The sequence below is a fragment of the Notolabrus celidotus genome, chromosome 2 (assembly GCF_009762535.1).
Source record: "Notolabrus celidotus isolate fNotCel1 chromosome 2, fNotCel1.pri, whole genome shotgun sequence".
Taxonomy (NCBI): Eukaryota; Metazoa; Chordata; class Actinopteri; order Labriformes; family Labridae; genus Notolabrus; species Notolabrus celidotus.
The window spans coordinates 15,198,082-15,214,185 of NC_048273.1; the positions used below are offsets into that span (position 1 = coordinate 15,198,082).

At 40.3% G+C, this 16,104-nt stretch overlaps 1 protein-coding gene across 3 annotated transcripts in view; it reads left to right on the top strand.

Annotated features, from left to right (window-relative positions):
• Positions 1–16,104, top strand: part of sema6bb (sema domain, transmembrane domain (TM), and cytoplasmic domain, (semaphorin) 6Bb) — a 164,378-nt gene that overhangs the window by 83,505 nt on the left and 64,769 nt on the right. For all 3 annotated transcript variants that reach the window (XM_034707784.1, XM_034707774.1, XM_034707794.1), the window contains 5 exons: positions 9,652–9,750; positions 11,170–11,260; positions 12,897–13,016; positions 13,718–13,806; positions 14,674–14,891. In XM_034707784.1, the coding sequence (XP_034563675.1) occupies positions 9,652–9,750; positions 11,170–11,260; positions 12,897–13,016; positions 13,718–13,806; positions 14,674–14,891 (617 nt within the window). The remainder of the gene's footprint in view (positions 1–9,651; positions 9,751–11,169; positions 11,261–12,896; positions 13,017–13,717; positions 13,807–14,673; positions 14,892–16,104) is intronic.

Consider the following 16,104-nt stretch of genomic DNA (forward strand, 5'->3'; position numbering starts at 1 on the left):
TTGACTAAAAAGAGCAATTATTTTCATTCCAATAACAGTTTCTGAGAAATTGTGTGAAGCGTTGGAACCAAACATATCTGGCATGAATCCGGCAAAACAACAGAAATAAAAAAAAAACTCAAAAATAACTGCAAAGTCTTTTTTCAACAGCTCTCATCAAACATACTCAACTAGAACTACATAATGTTAAAAGTATCCCTGTCATCTGTGGAGATTCACTTAGCCTTTTACAACTGTGTTTAATCCTTTTTTTCATGAAACTCTCGTATTTGAAATCTGAATTGGTTATGATATAAAAACTGTGACCCGCTGAGGACGACATTGCCCACAGCTTTATACGCACTACTGTTTGTTAGAATCACCACAGAGTGCCTTTAGGCTTCATGAAGAAAATGTCACAGCAGCTACTTCATCATGGTGCAGTGTATTCTGTGAAAATGTTACTAAAATACCACCTAAATTATGACATGGCAGTTCTCTGGGGTGGAGCTAGACTCTCAGCGCAAAGGGGGCGGAGCATCCTCAAGGGGCCCTTCTGATAGTCAAATTTACAACTGTAAAACAGCTGATATATTTTCTCCTTTATCTTATCAGTAAAAAACACATTCTTACTTATTGATCCAAGACAGCCAAAGGCAACAGGTTCCTTGTCGAGTTCAGATATTTCAGCTGCACCAAGGACAGCACACAGCACTCTACTGAATTGATTAATGAATGGTTTAGCACCGACCCCCATGGACAGAGACAGGCAGGAACATTGTCCAGTACTGTCTTTCTCAGGAATAACATAAACATAAAACAGAAGATAGGCACCGCGGTTTAAACGCAATTTCAAAGGAAGTCTACAGCACCTCAGGAGATGACACCTAGGTGCCGAGATCCGTTAAACATGTCAGTTAAACATCAGTGTTAGGATGCATGGCACACAATGAATAAAATTAATCGACCTAATAGACACCTGAAAACACATTACAACCACAGTCATAACATAGGATTCATTAATAAACATGGCCAAAATATATAATTAAACTTGGGCTACCTACAGTGGTACAATGTAGAAAAAAATGCGCAGTCCATTTGTAGTCTCCAAGGCAATTATTATTGATTTGTTTGTAAACATTTGAATTATTTAGCAGTGTACCTTTACGTGGGCATACGTTGAGCATGGTTGTGGTTTGCAAGCCTAAGCTTAAAACATTTCATGGGCCCATCTTTAAACATAAGATAAATAATTTTGAATGGTCATGCCGGATGCGTTTTCAGGTGTGTTAATCTGTATATGGATTGCTGGGGATTATTAACTGAACAATAACGGGAGGTTGCTTTAAATTGAAAATAGATGTGTATGTGAATGTTTTCTAATCACAACACCGACTTTAGACAGGGACAGACATCCGCTGTTTCGGTCCTGTCAAAACAGTAGCTCAGTAGGGGGCCCCTGCTGAACGTGGGCCCTGGGGCAGCCGCACCCTCTGCCCCCTTGGTCACTCCGCTTATGGCAGTACTTGATTCTGATTGGTGTGTGGCTGATTATGAGAATTAGAATCCTGGCAGGGTGAGGAGGACCCAATGTGAAGCACAGGGGTCTTGCCTCACATACCCTGCTTATTACCTGGCAACCAACAAAATAAATAAACAAGTAGACACAGATTATTGATTTAGAGATAGTTTTATTAATTTAGAAATAATTGACATAAAAAGTACAAAAAAAAGAAGAGGATTAGTCCCTCACAGTCAGTAGCGCTTCTGTGATAATGGAATCTAAGTCTGGTGGATAAGCTAACATTAAACTAAACATTTTAAATCATGGTCAAGTTAAGCTTTAGCTTGCTATGTGTTTTAATTCATTTCAAACAGAACTTTTCCATTGAAGGTACCGTTAGACAGGGTAACAGGACTTCTGGAATATTCATGCTGCTGTTTCCTGGATTGTAGGACAGAATCTTGCTCCGCTTTCTCAATCAGAGATGGTTGGCGCGTAGTTGTTCCTCTGGCTTCTCTCATATTTGGTGACTGTCATTATTCCCTGAATCTCCAGAATAGCTTAAGACGGAAAATAATGTTTTTGCTACAGTGTCAACAGGTAGAGGTGAAATGGGCCAGAACTCCTTTCTGCAGCGTGTGTGATCAGGTTGTCCCTTTTACCATTGAGTATTAATCACCATATTTTAAACAGGCTTTTACCAATCAGAGTCAAGTATTTAACATAGATTGGTAAGGAACAGATGTAACAACCTGCTCATTATACATTCATCCTTACGTAGAAATATTTAAAATGGAACATGGTGACACCAGGGGATGATATTTTACTGTCCCAACACCTTGAGAACTATAATCAGGAAATATTTATCCTGCAAACCTGCACCCTCTCTTTAGTCAAAATTCAGAGAAAGTATACCTATTAGCTTTAATGCATCATGTAAGACCTAAAAAAGATCTACTGAACTGTATTTATCTTCTTTTGACAACCATAATTACACATTTTATAGTACAAATTCAATATTTCAATGGCATTGTCTGGCTTTTGCTGTAGGGCTTTTTTTTTGCATTCAGAATAATGCATTAGATAGCAGGGCAGTTGTTTTTCTTACCTTCTCGTTGCTGGTTTGATGATTATGATGAAGGTCAAACTGAATGAAATTCATATACACTATGTGGAGGTTCTATGTACATTACATTATATGTTAATACATATTCATGATTCATGAATGTTTTTATCTGCTGTGCTTCTCTCCCCCACGCATACATGAGCACAATTAAAGGGAAGAAATCTCCACTAACACATCTGTCATGTTGTCATTTTATATGTGCCTCCAGCTTCCTCCATCCCCTCCCCTTCTCCTCTCCCTCTCCTCCACTTCACCTCCTGGATATGTACTGTTCTGCTTGGGGGCCGGTTGTGTCAGATGTGACACATTCACCACCTCATAATTGGTTTTGTAATTAAATGTTTCTGCCTGGTTGATCACAAAGGACATAGTATTCTCCCTAATTATGCTGAAAATTCAATATCCCAATTCTTTGGCCTTTTTTCTCCTCCCATGTTGACCGAACGATTGTCCATGAATGCAACAGCTGGCTTTGCTGTCACTCACCCTGCATATGCCTGCCATATTTTTCTTTGTCCATTGCATTCCTCTCGCTCTTTATCTCGCCTGTATTTACCCTTTTCATCTTCCTCCGTCACTCTGTCCCCTTCTTCTATTTCTCCTCATACAAAAACAAAAGGGAGCTGGAGATAAGAGGCTGAGACGTTCCCCTGAGGTGGCTCTGTGCCAACATATCCGCCCATGGCAGCGTGGTATGAACATGCAAACAAAGGCAATTCCATATAGAGCGCTTTTAAAGACCGGTCGGGCATCGTTATAAGCAGCACTTAGCGAGATTGTTTGATCAATATTGCGTTGATAGTGCTCTCTGAGGAGCTCTGGGTTTTCAATCGTCCAGCCCAAATGCCTTTTCTTGGTTGGATGGGCAGAAGATTCAGTTTCAGAGACATTTTTTGGCTCCTGAATGAATCAAGTTAAAATACCGCTTGTGGACTTACTGTCATTCTTTGTTGTTTTGGTCCCTCTGTTAATCTCACTAATACTACAAACCAGTTTGTATGAAGTATACTGTCTCTCTGTCTCGTATTCCTCTACACTCAAGCCTTTGCTACATATTTTGATAGTAGCAGTAGTTAATTATGGTCTGTATTGACAGGCCCCCTTCTCTATAATACTCACATAAAAAAATATATGTAAAAATTGTCATATAAAATACATTAGTTAAAATAAGTGGAAAGGAAAACCAAAACTACTGACAGAAAAACATTAGGCTGAAGCATATGCGTATTACACCATCTCATTTTACACAACATATACTTGGAAGAAACACTTTCACCTCTGGATTTTAGTTATACAACACAAAGCAAAACAGAACAATTTAAAATATTCCATATTGAGTACCCACCGCCCCTATATACATTCCCCACAAAAACCATAACAGTCTTTTACTTTGAAAAGCATACCAGAAGTTTAATTTAACTATTTATTTCATGCCTAGGGCATCCTCTACAGAAGTCAACATTAACATTGTTGATAAAAGGTCAATTAATTGTCTATTTTTGCCTATTTTTAAGAACCATTCTTGACTCATGGTAAAAATAAGTTAATCTTCAGTTATCTAAATTGTATGATGAGTGAGACATGGGGGTGACACTGCTAACGCTGGTAGTGTGGAAGTTATGATCTGCTCACACAGCTGGTCTAAAATTGAGGTTAGGAGGTGGCGGTTTTTTTTTGTTTGTTATTACAAACAAAACAATGACCACATTGAGTTGTGAATATGTGTTTGTTTGGTTGATAAACCAATATTTTATGATTCCAATAGCTCTCTTTTAAACTTATAGACAGATAAGAGTTAGTTTAGTATGTGTGACCAGAGAAGCAACCTCCTTTTGTTCTCTGTATGATGCCATCATGGTCAAAACTAAAATGAAAAATGTAGCCACTGACAAAGTCGAAAATAACTAGATTCCATTAGTGCCCACTTGACACTGGATTCAAAAGCCAAGAGCCCATATTGAAATAGACATTTTTACTGTAGGATTGAACATGATCACAACCTGGTATAGAAAATGGTTTTGTTCCCTTTACCTTAATCCTTTATTCATAACAACTGCATGTGGGAGTTTTGTTTTATAACAAATCATTTAATTAAGAGTTGTTTTAGTCATAATTAGCACAATGTCTGATTGGATAGGGTTTCAAGATGGTTTCTATGGTGTATCTTTAAAGCTCAACTGTGAGTGCATGATATAGAAAACAATAAGAGAATAATCTGGTGGAGTGATTTCTGTTTAGGATATCCCTGTATATTGTATGTTTTAAATTACAGCTGATCAGTATTTCTAGCCCTTTGAACATTTGAGATACTATTGCACCTTAGTTGTGGGGTTGATTGATTTGTAATTGCAGGGTAAAATATGCATTTGGTAATGAAATCCACAGCTTTGAATGACATTTTCCTTGGATTTCATTACAGTCTGACTTTACCATTTCATATTTAGACCAATAGACCTATTGTATTAAAGCTTATGTTCTCCATACATCCCTACAAACACACATTCCTCACAGGCTGTATCACATGTAGTAATCACCATGTGACAATTTGCCACTGTTTTTCTTAGCAGGTATTCAGTCAGAGAGTTGTCCAGGGGTGACCCAGGTTAAGTGTTGTGGTTAGGTTTCACTGGCGGTGTGTGTTTGTATGTGTGTATGTGTGCATGTTTCCACTAGGGAGAGGAGATCAGCTGACCCCTCGATCTGTAGGTCTTGCTGCAGGTCGGCTCCACCGCTGAGACTGCCACATGGCTGACTGACCTGGAGAAACTCTCCCTTTTTTTTGTTTCATTCCTTCTCTCTCCACTCTGTCCTGAAGTGTATCTAGTTTTTCTGTCTGTTATTATCTGTCCCCTTATCTCTTATCTTACTATCTGGCTTTTCCTCCTTTTGTCCCTCCCTCTGGTGTGTTGTGTTTGTTTGTGGCCTGTGGTGTGCTCAGTCAAAATTACCATCAAACAGGAATGAAGTGTTGCAGAGGGCTGCAGATTAGCTTTGACATGCTGAGTAAGACCGCAGCACTCAGATCAGCACATTGCTGCTAATTTGGTACCGCTGTTAATTTATCCTCCACCCACATGCACACACATACAAACACACACACACACACACACACACACACACACACACACACACACACACACACACACACACGCACACACACACACACACACACATTTCTGCTGTCATGGAGAGTCACTGTTTTCAGTCAAAACTGTGCACCAGGGGTTTTTCTGGAAATGACAAGCCTGCTGTTAATGAGCAGAGAAGAGGGCTCGCCAAAGCTTTGAGTATGCGTGTATTGTGTATACAGTATGTGAGTGTATGTGTGTGTTAGTGTGTGTATGTTGGAGAGTTTCTGGCTCAATGGCGGCTCTTGGCAGTGCAAACGCTCTCTTCTCCCTGGTCGCTAACATCAGGGGACCAGCCAGGCATGTAATGGAAACTTTGGAGATTTAGAGGAGCAGCTTGCTAAATGCGACCCTCTGATATACTGCCTTCGATGGCTCCTATTGTGAGATCATTACTAAAGCAGGTCATCATGATAACTTTTTGTATTTTATGAGAGTATGAAAAAGGTCTTGTTGGCTCCTAAAGCAGACAAACCGGCAGAAGATTTTACAATTCATGAACCTGTTTTGCATTTGCTTCGGCCTAGCATGGGATCGCTAATTGTAGCCTCAGGTAAAACCCATGTTGGTTTACGTTTTTGGCTCAGAAACGATCATTAGAGCAAACATTTAGCCCATTCTTAGGCCAAATTAAATAAGTTGTTTATCATCTTAGACTAAGGGGTGAGTTATAGACAAAAGATAGAAAGCAGATGCAGAAGGTGGAGCCCCCTCAGCTTTAATGGCGTTTGACTGCTGCAGGTTGTTTTGAGCAGATGTTTTGTAGCAACAGGAGAACTTCTGACTGCGTGCGTGTGATCGCTTGAAATTTATGGGAACACTTTTGGATCTGTTTTTGTGTGTGTGTAAGTAAAATATCTTTGTCGGGGGAGCGTCCAAGCGATGATGTATGCACTTACTCTGTCAACATCTGCGGAGAGGAAATACCTCAGCTAATATCGCATGAAGAGCGAGAGACTGATTGAAAACATGCAGCCTAGTTTAATCAATGCGCATGCACATATACAAACTTGTACTAACACACATATATACACGTATTTATGCAGGAGCTCTTGCTATCTTTCCACACTACATCTCATCCGTCTTTGAATCACCCCTCCATTCACAAATGTGTCCACATTTGCACTCAGACAGGCTCCTGTGTAACTCATCTGTGCTGCAGATTAATTTTTCAGAGCCCTCGCAGCTCTGCCACTGTCAGTGAGAGAAACAGGAGGAGGTGGAGGGAGAAGGGAGGAGGACTAAGAGGAGGAGGGTTGCAGTCGCCTGGGTCTTGGTGAAGGCTTGCCAGCCAGCACAGGTGGCGTTTTGTCTGGACTCTGCCCAGAGAGCAAGGGAGCGAAGCGAGGGGAGAGGAGGCATAGGGGAGAATCAAGATGTACAGCATTTAGATTGATAAAAAAATGTTTGATTCTGTGATTAACAGCTTTATCCTTAAAACTGGTTTAGTTATTTAATGTAGAAAACGCTAATCCTGCTGACTGGATTGTGCTTTAAATACAGACCCGGAAGTGCCAAATTGCTTCATGTTAAAAAAAGAATATGGGTTAATGAAAAGCGTGTTTGCAGCGGGGACGGATTTTGATCATGTATTTTAAGTCCAAACGAATATCAACACTCTATTGTGGAAATGTAATGCATGATCCAAGCCCTGTTTTCATCTTGTAGTCCTACAATGTTTCATTTCATGTCTACAAGCTCTGCCAAATGAGTGTATTTGTGCTGGGGTTTGGCTCCCCTTTCCGAGATACTGGCTTGTTATTAAGGGTGCTTCATCAGGCTTTGTGATTACAGCTCTGACCAAGCTGACAGACTGCAGCCCTACCAACAAACAGCATGCAAATGATTCTCATACACAAGCACGCATCTGTGCCGTGATACACAGATGCACACACAGATATATGTGCCAGGCAAACAGGAACACATGCTGTATGTGAGGGAATGACATACACACACACACACACACACTCAACACAAATGTGCTCCCTTAATTTGTCACACAGTGCTGCGCCATTAGAAATGTACACCTCGCACTTGTCACACCTCATGCACTCCGACATACACACTCGTCACACTCACACATGAAAACACTTCCTTCTTTCCTGTTTTTTTTTTTCAAAGTTGAAAAACGAGAACCCTGCTGGGAGTAAAGTGGGAAGGTGGAGGGGTAGATGGGTGAAGGGTGGAGCATCTGGAATAACACTCACTCTCCTCTCATATCACTGCATACCCTCTGATCTCTCCCATATACTCACACACACACACCACATTTGACAAACCTGCTATCATCACCATCGCCTCTGCTCCGGTACTACCTCTCTTTCCGATGACATCAGAGCGGGTGGTGGTCTCGAAGTGGACCCCATCTGGTGTTCGTGTGTGTGTGTGTGTGTGTGTGTGTGTGTGTGTGTGTGTGTGTGTGTGTGTGCGTGTGCGTGTCAGAGCTGGTGCCATCCTGACTGGGACGCTAGTAATTGGGGGAGGGGATTACTGGCGGCTGCTCACCATTGATCTACTGTACATCAACACTAGCTACACACACACTAAAACACACACACTAAAACACACACACACACACACACTCATTCACACAGGTGGTGATGGACTTGGCACTGCAAGACAAACTGCTATCTGGCTTTTCTAGCTTTTAAAGTCAAAGGCCATAACTGGAATTCACGTCTCATTCCCAGTTAAACCTGAACTCTTCAACACACACATGTGCCATCAAGTTAATTTTTTTATTTTTTTATTCCCACTAAGAAATCTTGACTGATTTTGAAAATGTGAGAGATCCCATGCATGATAATGACAGATTTAACGGTTTTGGTTTTGTAGCATTGGAGTACATCAATATGACTAACAGTTCACTACCAACAAAAATGTTCCTTTCACCAACAATCAGAGCTCACTCTCTGAAAACTGGAAATCTTAAACTGTACCTAACCTTAACTGTGTATTACTTATATGTAATTAAAAAATATGAATAGAGGGCGGTGAACGAAAAGCTGTGACTGTATGTTTTGGATAATGATCTAAAGCAAGTTTCTCATAAGAGAAGAATAAAGAGATACAATACCAAAATTAAATACAAGTGTGAAGTTGGTTCTTAAATAAGAGCCTATGTGCCCATCAGGAGATTCTAAAATAAATCTGATTGAATCTGAAAAAGTAAAATCTTGAGCTCAAATAGTGAGTTACAAGTCATGGATTTTGGATATAATTAAGTGGTAAAAGTAATGAAACCTATACCGTGGAAGCAGTATTGTATATTCACTCAAGCAGTTCCGAGCATTCATCTGAGGTTACATGTGTTCAGTCATTTCTAACATAAACACACCATACTTTTGTTGGGGATGGAGATTAACTTGGAAGTCATTTTTTCTCAGTTTCACTACCTCAACATTTATTACATTTTGGCACTGTGGGGCAAAAGCAGCTATTATGTCTTGTGGGTACTTACACAATTTCTTATTTCAAAGAATGTGCATGGAAGAAAGAACGTGTGACTTGGGTTTATTTGGTCATTAAGCAGAGCTTGATGCAGTTTGACGCCTCGCAGTGCAAAAAATTAGCCTTAAATCTGCTGCTTGTTTTAAAATCCTGAAGGTGGTTTGGATTAACATCTGTCAGTCAGTAGCAGCCATATGTGTGTGTGTTTGTTTTTGCATGTGTGTGTGAGAAGAGGGTAGACACTTTCAAGTTTCTGCAGGCTACGTTCAGACTGTATGGATATGATTGACAGTGTTAATGGTGTGATAATTCAACACATCAGGCAACTGAATAAGCTTCATTTCACAGTGCGGTTTGGATAATCAGTCTTTGAAAAATAGACCCAGGTTTTTTCACTTCTCTCTCCATCATGGTTTCCACCCTTTCTGCATATTAAGCTTTCTTTATCTCTCTCTTTTCTACAGGATGAGTGTCGTAACTTCATGAAGGTGCTGCTTAGCAGAGAAGGCGGCCTGTTTGTGTGTGGGACCAACGCCTTCAACCCGCTTTGTGCCAACTATACTGTAAGTTAAAGCTGTACCTCATTTAAACTGTGTCATAATGTCAATATGAAGTCATTAATCAATGAATGCCTTATCTGTTTGTCCTAAACAAAGGCTGTACAGTTGTACGCCTGTTTAGATGGAAATGTACAGCTTGATTAGCATTGTTAGTTCAGCACTCCAGGCGGTGTTGACTTCCTCCCCAGGACTTATTTATCCTTGTTGTCTGGCTGTTCCAGCGCCTTGTATCTCCGAGATATAACAGTTGTTATTTCTCGGCTGGTAAACTTTGTGGTCTGCAGAGCTTGTTATCAATGAGAGTCAGAGACGGATAATCAAGAAGAACACAAAGAGGGGAGAAGAGGAAGAGGAGGGTATTCAGAGAGTAAGGGTGCAGACGTGACTTGTTTGCCTGGTTTGATTTCCTTTAAGAAATCAAAATCAATCCCCCTAGTTGGAGACAGAATTAAACAGACACCAGGGTTCAAGCTACAAGTGTACGTGTGGACTGACCTGACTCGCACAATTAGACACAGAGTTATATTTCTTCCACTCTATCCAAAATATATCTGTCAGAGTTTGAAGGTTTGATTCCAACTCACTCACGCAGCTCATCGTGCTCCACTTCCCAACCAATCCCTGCCTCGCTCAATTACAGTAACGATTTCAAACTTGTGGAGGAGAAACTACGCATAAATATTAATCTGCAGCTCGGCTGATTTCACATCATTCCGCTGGAATATTAAACGAGGGATGAAGGCATCTGAGTTTGAGAGAGTGCGAGAGAGAGAGTGAGAAAAAAATTCCCTTTCACTATCAAAGGCTTTTTCAGATAAGTGTTATTTTCAGTCTCTCACATTTCAAACGTAGTGCAACAGTGGAACACGGAGACGTACCTGGCCCATTATCTGTCAGCCGCTAATGACACTCTACAACAGTGTGTGACGCACCTGTCTCTGCCTGATAGGCCGTCTGTTTCTCTGGGGACTAGTTAGCGATGCTAGCTACTGTTTTATTTATAGCTGGGTTTTGATAAAATGACAACTATGAATTATTTTAGCTGTGGATGAGACGATGCTGCTGAAAATGTTTGTGAACGTAACAGAGAGAGAAGGAGAAAAGAGATTTTACTATAAACAAGAATGTGTTTGAGTAAAAATGGAAACTTACGACTGACTCTGGGTGCAAGGACCCCTAAGTGTTTCCGCACTTTTGTGTGTTTGCTTTATTTATGCATGAGATCGTGACTCTCATGTTGTTGCTGCAGGGCTTAATTGCCACCAGTGAATCATTAGCTTGCACTTACAGTAACACTCCCTAATTGCCACTCTCTTTGTTGTTTATTTTCATAATGGTGTTGTAGATTCATTCATATTGTTTGGACTGGAGTTTGCTGATTGATGTGTGTGTTTCTGTGTGTATGTCTTTGTGTTGTAACAGGGAGTCAATCTGGAGATGATAGCAGACCCGGTCAGTGGTATGGCAAGGTGCCCATATGATCCTAAACACGCCAATGTTGCTCTGTTTGCAGGTGAGAGACCTCTTTATGTAGTCTTTTCTTTCTCTTCTGCTCACAGTTCTGTGGTCGATGGTATGCCATGCAATATGCTGGTAATTAAGAAGCACATTACAGTAGTTCAGCGGCATGTGGTGTGTAGAAACCTTGCTTTGAAGAAATACTTTGAACCTGAAGTTAGCTGTTTTACACCCATGTTTGTGATTGGCATAAATACGCCAGTTATACTTTGGCTTCATGTAATGATGTCCTGTGGGATCATATTATATCTGCTTTTATTCCCAAGCTTTCTTTATGATCCTGCAGCTGTATTGAATACTCGATTATGATTGGTCAAAACCTCATATCAACGGCAATTAATTCTCTATAGAGAGGTTGATGCTAGGGACATCCTAGTAATGCTCATCATATCAAATCAGTTCATATAAACAAGTCTGGCACATTTCACCTCTGCATGTTGACACACAAACTGTAGTTTCTGTTAGTATTCTCAATCTGTTGGCTAAACAACATGAAGTATACTTTAATAATTGATCCTGCCCTGCAACCAAAACGACGGCAGCAGAACTGATGAGTGCATCTCTAAATTGCTGATCATGACAAAGTAACTCAAACCATGAGGCTGTAACCATGAGCATTAATAGCAATAATGTTAAAATCTGTGATATTGCCTCATTCATGTTTCAAGGTGTTTCAGCTGCAAAGCCCTAAGAGGAAGGAAAGCTGAATGAGGACAAAAGTCGACAAATATCCCTGCAGACATCTCGTTCAGCTTGCCTGGAAATGTTCAGTTTGACATAACTTGTGTTTTAACTCAATCGATTAGTATAAAGTTTAGTTTCATGATTATTGAACCGCTGAGTAGGCTAGCAGGAATCTGTTGCAATGTAAAAGTTAGCAACCATGATATTGAAGGGACTCTTTTTTTAAACTTTATAAATAAATAATTTCTAAATCTACTAAATAATTTTCAAATAATGCTTTGTGTCAGTGTCATGCTACTTTTATAACATCTCAGAGGTACTGAAGAACAACATTTTAAAACACATGGGAGTCAGCCAAAAGAAATGTTTATATTATGCTATTTACATCACTGTGCTGTACCTTGTGGCACATACTGCTGACCCCCTACTGGCATACAGTACTGTTAGCAACACCACATGCCTATGATCTATCTGACTGCATGGTATTTTTTGATCTTGCTGTCCCTCTGTTTTTGGAGGGTATATCATTGTGCCTCCAAGATATTGTTTGTCTTGAATATGCAACAGCATGGTTTAGCAGAAAAGAGCAGTTGTGAATCATAAAATTGGTTTGTCTGCTCAGTTGATAGCATTATTTAAGTGCCACAATCAAATTAAAAGTATTCTGTAGCTGAAACTGTAGGGAGCCATTATATCCCTGCAATAACTCCATTGTGTAATATTAGCCTGAGGTAAAAATGTTGTTTTTTGCTTGGGAGCAACAGAGAATTGCAATTATGTTTTTAAATGGGCAGTGATGTCATTCTCATAATGCAGGACTTTCATTATAAAACAACTTTCTCTCCAGCTTTTTGGTTCACAATCATTCTGTTGCGTTGGCAAGCTGTCCAACTCACAATTGTTTCTTTGTGTGTTTATGTGTGTGTGTGCTTCTGTGTGTGTTTCAGAGGGGAATCTGTTCACAGCCACAGTGACAGACTTCCTGGCCATCGATGCGGTGATCTACCGGAGCCTTGGGGACAGTCCTGCTCTGCGCACTATCAAGCACGACTCCAAGTGGTTCAGAGGTACAGACGTGTGTGTGTGTGTGTGTGTGTGTGTGTGTGTGTGTGTGTGTGTGTGTGTGTGTGTGTGTGTGTGTGTGTGTGTGTGTGTCTGAATGTTTGTGTAGGGGTTCGTTTATGCTTTCATGAGTGCAGTTTCTCAAGTACACTTTCTCAGCAGCATCATGTCTACTGCTGATGTTTTCGTTGGGGCCTGATGTTTTGAGTATGTGTCAACATCACTTAGCAGCATGCAGGATCGATACATTTGTCAGTAGCAGAGCGCTGCGTCAGCAATCTGACTGCTGAATGTTCCACTCCCTTGACAGGGAGCTGCCAAACATACTGCTCTATGACAGAGTTTGAATCAACTACATGATTGTCAAACTTTAAGATGAAACAGGACAGTCAAAATAAAGCACAGTGGCAGACATATTGGTTGTAGTCTGTCTTGAGTGCAATGGCCAGAAATGCATGGCGTGAAACCGAGTTCCATGAAAACATCAGGGAGTCATAATGCGCTTATTGTTTGGTGTGAAATCCCCTTTCACCATGTAATGAAATTAAACATGGCCTATGCTTCTTTCTCACTGCCCTCATGTTACCTCAGTGTCATGGGAGCAAATGATACATTGCCAAATGGAGACAGTGTCTGCCATGTGCTCTCATGATACATCTCCAGTTTATTTCATTTAACCCATCTCTCCCTCTCTGTCACACTTTAGAGCCATATTTCGTCAGCGCCGTGGAGTGGGGCGAGCACATCTACTTCTTCTTCAGAGAGATAGCCATGGAGTTCAATTACCTGGAGAAGGTAGAGAAACCGTTCATGATGAAAACTTCTCCTCCTCCGCCTCCACCACCCCCACCACCACCAGTTCTCAGTTTTCACACAGAGAAGCATACATGTTGGTCCACTTGGAGCTGTTTTTAAAGGACTGTAAAGGAATTTGCAAGTGTGTTGTTAAAATGCAACACCATAAAAGCAAATGTTGCTCTAATATCACTCTGCTGGTATTATTTGAATGCCAATATAAGTCTTTTCCCTTCAGCTTCACTGACCTTTCAACCTCATATTTGTTTGTCTGCATATCTAATCCAACAATTTACAGTCTGGGCAAACAACTCATGTCTTTATTAACCTGAGAAAAGCTCTTTGGAATCACAAATCTACCAGAGCTGGGGATAAATCCCCATTTAAGAAATATCAGCATAAGGAAACCAGTGTCTCTAATAGATTTGCAATTCATATTTGGGGAGAAGTGCTCGCACAGGGTCTCTGGCCTTGATGTGTTTACAGAGAAAAGAGTAAATGGATACTTAAACAGTATCACCATTTTGTGGAAAGGGGTGTTCAAAGAAGCACTTTGAGATGTACTGACATTTTCATGAATAATTGATAGTAAATTTAACGTTATGAAACAATGATCTGTCAAAGCAGGGTTATTGCAAATAGCATGCAAATGACTCTACCGAGATCACTATGCAGTTTTAAAGAGCTTTTAAAGTACATCTTTTTGAAGCTGAAACCAAAAGCTGAGGAAATGATCCCTCTCTGGAGCTTATCATTAGACTCGCATGTGAGCTTATTCAGACATACTTGTCATCATGCTGCAAATATATATATTTTTAAGCCATTTTCCACACCTACAGCTGCACCTCTGTGCCTGACTCCTCACAGGTGGTGGTGTCCCGTGTGGCGCGGGTTTGTAAAAGCGATCTGGGCGGGTCTCAGCGCGTCCTAGAAAAGCAGTGGACGTCGTTCCTGAAGGCCCGTCTGAACTGTTCGGTCCCTGGTGACTCCCACTTCTACTTCAACCTGCTGCACTCCACCAGCCCCATCATCAGGATGCACGGCAGAGACATAATCCTGGGGGTGTTCTCCACACCAGCTAACAGGTACAACAAAGACATGCTGTCAAATACCTGTAAACAAAGAAACACTCAAATATTCCCTTTCCTCCCAAAGCTGTGAACACAAGGGAAAACAGTCGAGATCAGTGGTACCCGTCTTGTTTCTCCTGGTTGTATTTTAAACACCTATTTATTAACTTAAGATAATTATCCAAATGATCAATCTATTATGTATGACTAAGTTTCAAAATGTTTTATTACTTGTGGTATTTCCACTGTTAATCACATTAGTATAACAAGTTTATCGATTTGAGGGATGTTCCCAAATGACTGATTACCTAGTCATTAGATCAGAAATTTAAATTCCAACTAATGGTCAGAAAACACACAGGAAAGAGTTCAAACTGAGCAATTTATTTAAGAGATCACAGAGTTTGCAGATAAACAATATCAAATTGGTTCTCTGCATGCAGGTTTAAGTTTTCATGCCAAGTTACACATTGCTCCCGTTGAGTCGTTACATCAGTTTAACCAGACTCAGCCTACATACAACGCCATACTCGAAGTGAAAATACTGCCAAACTGCGCCATGAGATGCCTTGAAGATGCCTTTTGTTGTCTGCGCTTGTTTACACCCAGGTAGTAGAGTACTAAGGCTGTGCCACAGCTTGGACACATATAGTCAGCATTTTGGGCCTACAATGATGAAAGTACTAGTAATTGGTTTAACTTACTGGTAATTCCAGTGCTGACTGGTGAGGGTGACAATGTTAAATTGTTAAGTCAACTTAACATTTGCATCCCTTATGCATTTTTCTATTGACAACATCTTTATATCACTTCATTAAGCTACCTATCTCAATCTGCGGCTTCAAGCAAAACATATTCAAGCATTTGTAAAAACTATTTTACCTTTATTTGATGTTTCCCTTCTTTATACACAGTTTCAATTTAAACATTTGTGTTAAAAAAAGTCTCAACATTTATGCTTGCTAATAGTTTGCACTCAGTTTTAGTCATGGATCTGTAACAAGAACTGGATACGTCATTTTTATCAATCTTATTTGGCAGAACGTGAAGCCAGAAAATCCACTTCTTGGTATAAATTAACCTTAGAATTTCACAGCCATTGGAGCAAGAACGCTAGTGTTTCCCTCAAACCAACATTCTTACAGCTAAGACCCAGTGGCACAAATATTATGCTCAGGGAAAAGAAAAATCTGTATTTGGCCATGAGTGAAATTTGCAAATGTTAGGC